Source organism: Orycteropus afer, unplaced genomic scaffold (assembly GCF_000298275.1).
Source record: "Orycteropus afer afer isolate SDZICR_OR568_19922 unplaced genomic scaffold, OryAfe1.0 scaffold00088, whole genome shotgun sequence".
Taxonomy (NCBI): domain Eukaryota; kingdom Metazoa; phylum Chordata; class Mammalia; order Tubulidentata; family Orycteropodidae; genus Orycteropus; species Orycteropus afer.
Window position 1 is genome coordinate 9,420,430 of NW_006921675.1, and position 4,774 is coordinate 9,425,203.

Here is a 4,774-nt window from a genome sequence, read left to right on the forward strand (position 1 = left end):
AAAGTAACCTTGTCCTCATGCAGCTTATATTCTGATATTCAAACCAAATACTCAAAAAGGACAGTTAAACTCCCAAATAAAGGTATAAAGTTAGAGCAGACAAGCTTGGCTATGAAGCACCCAGGAAACAGGGTCAGGAGTTAAACAACAATTTGTTTTATATTTAATAAGGATTCCTTTCTTTCCTTTGATTAGCAAATAAACCCAAGGAGTTGTGTGGAACAAGTATCATTATCACCATCCCTTTCAGATTTTGAAGCAGACTGTCATAAAAGTAATTTTCCAAAATTAATAAATGGCAGTAGAGAGGCAAAGCTCACCCCAGATCCTCTGATGCCTCTCTTCTGCCTTTCTCATGGGCCATACAAGAAACACAAAGTAGACTAACTTAGGGCAAAAGATGGAGCTTTATTTGCTGTTTTAAACAATGAAGAGTCAATAAGAAACTGTAGGAATTACCCTTTCTTGATGGTAATGCTTCTGACACTGAAAGAAGCGAAGACCACTGTGTTTTCCTATAAACTATCTCCGCAGGCAAGTGCTAATATTTCTGTCAAGAGACTAAAACTTAATAATAATGCATGGGGTATTAAATTAGAGACATTTTGTTAACCTGAAGAGTAAGTCTTAGTGTCCTTCCTTAGCACCAGAATGTTTTGGAAGATACTTATGAAGCCCACCACCTAACAGTAAAAACGAGACAGTCAAAATAAGAATCACAATTAGTGGAAAGAAAACTCTTCTCTTTGCAGATGCTGGACCACTGTCAATACTACCCCCATAACCTCTGTGCAGGCAGTACGGCGGGGACCACCCATAGCTGCAGTGGCAGTGATGTTTATTATTGCAGACCCCCTTCATGTTGCAGGTTTCAGGCAAGCAGACTTGTGACAGGAGAGACAGGCTGACACAATTTTTGTGTATACAGATCTTTCCTGGACCACACACTGTGCCATCTTTCACTTCTCCAACATCAGGCTTGTCCATCCCTAAATGATAGTCAATACTCCAGCAGGTGACACCATTGACAAGAGTGTGCTGCAAAGTAGAATGCTTATGCAGGTGGGGAATTTCTCTCACGTTTTCACACTGAACTCTCCCACAAAAGATATTAGAGGTATTACATTTTAGGTATGTTGTGCCACTTAAACCACAATGGCCAAAACGGTTTCCCTTGGAGTTGACCTCTTTGTAGCAAGTTTGAGATGCACTCCTTGCACCTTTGCCAAAAATCTCCCTACACTGTTTGTCATGGTTATTGCATCTCTTTTGATAGCAGTAGGCACTGCCACTACAGGGCATCCCATCCTGTACATATTTATCTTCTGGGCACTGATGGGATGTCCCATTGCACCACTCTGGAAGATCACATTCACCGACCTGCTGTCTACAAAGTCTCCCTGATGGCAGGAACTTGCAGTCTTTGCAACAAAGCCCAAATGCACAGGTAGCCCCAGGACTCAGAGTGCAGTTCGACAGACAACAGGGATCTTGTTCACACTGTTGTATAGATCCACAGTCACACTTCTCTTCTCCTTCAACTACATAATTCCCACAGCGCTTCAGCATAAAGAATTCCCCTGGTCTTGGAAAATTGTGGAGACATGATCCCTGGTTTAAAGTGGTCTTCCTAAACTGAGCATAACTGCAGTTGGTGAATCTCTTTGCTGTCACCCTGACAGTGTTCATGATGCAACCACTTTGCTCACACAAACAGAATTCCTCATCGTGCTGCATACCTAAAGTATGTCCCAACTCATGGGCCACAGTGAGGGCAAAAAGAGACCAGGGGTCTCCCCGGAAACTATTTACTCCACAATCAATAGGAGGATGACATATCCCTGCAACATATGCTAAACCAAGTACATTTTTAAATGAATATTTTATGAAAAGATGTGCAGCATCATGTTGCAGCCCGGAAAGGCTGATTTGTTTCCAATGAGAGAAATCCTCCAGAACTTGTTCTATACTTATTATTGGAAAAACATTTTCTTGATTCCAAATAACAATCCCCATCAAAATCACATAAGTACTCAACTGCTGATAAATGGAATCCACTATATTGACAACAAGCAATACATTCTCCTGAACCTTTGACAAGTTGCTTTTAGAGTAAATGAAGAAATCATTGTCTACTACCACAGCCAGCTCCAGAAACCATGAATGGGTCCACCTGTCATCAACAGAATTTTGTTTCAAAGTTAAGTTCTCAGCCTCTGCATATGCCAACTGTTGGCGTGCTATTTCCTCTTCTGTTAAACCACATCTCAGGGCTGAGAATTGTGTCACATCACTGTTTATCTTGTAAACTAGATGCTCAAATGTGGTAGAGTGCCTTTTGGGTTTGATTTCATAAGTGAGGTCATTTATTTGTAACACTCCTTGAAAGCCCCCAAAGCAAGCACTAAAAGCAACCAGAGACTCAGAGACCCCCTCCACATAACCATGATAGTAGCAATCATCCTGGACAAAGGGCTGATCCTCGAGGAGAGCATGTTGGTCTGTGTAGGTGAGCACTGGGAGGTGGCTGGAAACTAAGAGCTTCTTCACCTTCATGTGGACAATGTGTTTCTGGCCTCCAAAGCGCAGGCTGTAGGAAAGCCAGCCTGGAACTTTTGTGCCTCCACCCCTGCTGGTTACCTTCCAAGGAATTACCACTTCTGGGTTGCTGAGGTGTTGGTAAGGCCCAGCCTGGGAGAGGTCAGAAAGTGACAGAGACACCCCAAGCCACAGTAACAGGAGAGCAGCTCTCAAGTACACCCCAGCCTCACCATCCGCCATTATGGAGCCATCTGTCCAGAGAAAAAGAGGGCAGGGTGTGAGGTACGGTGGTCTGGCTCCTCCCTCTGAGCTGCTCAGTATGCAGGGCTGACTTTTATGGATCTATATCCTGGCAGAATTGGACCATCAAAGCTGCAGCGCTGAAAGTGAAAATGAAAAAGGTGGGAATGGTGGTGGGATTGAGGAAGGCAGGTGAGAAAGACAAAGCATCAAGTGGGGTAAAAGTTATTCATGAATCAAGAAAAAGCTTTGGCTTTGCTTCAATAAATGGACGTGGAGAATTAATGAGTATATAGGTGAGACATGTGTTGATAATTTTTGGACAAGGAATACTTTGGTATTAAGTATACAATTATCTCAGTTAATGTGGTATACAAATGTCCATTGTACAAAAGCTTAAATAAAACTAAAGAGACTTAGGAGCAGGGTGAAACTATATCCCAATTTGTCCAAGATCGTATCGGTTGATGCCTATTGTCCTTGCATAACTACTGATACTGCCTTCTTTTACTGTCAAAACTGGAAACACCAAGAACAACTACAACAATTATTTTGTCAATATACACTGATCTTATGATTTATTTTAGATTTTCATTATTTACTTTACTCTTTCCTGTATTTGCCTTTAGGGAGCTCTGGTGGCACAGGGCCTAAGGCATTTGACTGCTAACCAGAGGTTGACCATTCAAACCCGCCAGCCACTCTGTGAAAGGAAAATGGGGCAATCTACTTCCATAAAGATTTATCACCTTGGAAACCCAACGGAGGATGGTATGAGTCGGAATCAACCTGATGGCAGTGAGTTTTTGTTTTTTGGGAGTATTTGTCTTTACTCATAACCCTATTAGATTGCAAATGCAGGGTTTATGATGTGAACTTATTTTTCTCATCATTGCCATCAGGTTGATTCTGACTCATGATGATTCCATGTGCTTCATATTAGAACTGTGCTCCATAGGGTTTTCGATAGCTGTAATCTTATGAAAGTTGATCATCAGGGCTTTCTTTCATGGCAACACCGGGTGGATTCAAACTGCCAACTTTGTGGTTAAGTAAAATGTAAATTGCTTGCACCACCCAGGGACCTTAACTCATTTTAACTTCCCCTATAAATCCTAGTCTCTGGAGATGGTGCAAACACATTTGGCTGTTAACTTAAAGGTGGGTGGTTTGAGATCAGACTACTTCCAGTAAGATGGAGGAATAGGCAGACTAGCAACACAGACCCTCTTCAAAAAAGAAAAGAAAAACCAATTGACAGAGATACAAAAAATAATCCTGGAGCCCTGAGCTTTGAAAGGAACTCGACAGAAGTGGATTAGGCACCAACTAGTGGAAAAACATGAACGAAAACAATGAGTACAGAGATGGTCAGAGCTACGACTGTCAGCTTCTCTGACAAGACCAACAGCCTGAATATTTCCAAGTGGTGTTGGGACCTGAGAATTGACCTAAAGATCAGCCCTGGTCACCAAGGGCTGCAGGGATGACTGTGCTGGTGGCCTATGATTAGGAAAGGAAACAGCAAGGAAGGAGACAACCTGAGCTGTTGGAATTTGCACTGTCCAGAAGGTGCGGCCATTTTGATTATTTACACATGGCAGCCATTTTGGATATTTAAAGTGATCGAGGCTGTAGCCATTTTGAATGTTTATAAGCGGCAGCCATTTTGGATACTTAAAGTGACTGAGGGCAGAGCCATTTTGAATGTTTACAAGAGGTGGCCATTTTGGACATTTAAAGTGATCGAGAGGATAGCCATTTTGAATCTTTACAAGTGGCAACCATTTTGGATTTTAAAGTGACAGCATTCTCATTTGGATTCCAGGGACCTAAGAATAGACTCTGTTTGCCAAGATCGCAGGGACATACAAGAGGCTGACAACAGCAAAGGAAGCAGGTGGTGAGTGTATAAATGCTGCCAACTAGAGAACAGAGGAGCACAGCATAGTACCCTGCTTGCATAGAAACATACAAACAAAACAAAAAAAAA

The 4,774-nt window shown here is 42.2% G+C and overlaps 1 protein-coding gene across 1 annotated transcript; it reads right to left on the reverse strand.

Annotated features, from left to right (window-relative positions):
* Positions 1-627: 627 nt before the first annotated feature.
* Positions 628-2,811, reverse strand: ADAM21 (ADAM metallopeptidase domain 21). The gene has a single exon (XM_007942357.2). The coding sequence runs from the start codon at positions 2,779-2,781 to the stop codon at positions 628-630; it is 2,154 nt and encodes a 717-aa protein (XP_007940548.1). The 5' UTR covers positions 2,782-2,811.
* Positions 2,812-4,774: the final 1,963 nt, after the last annotated feature.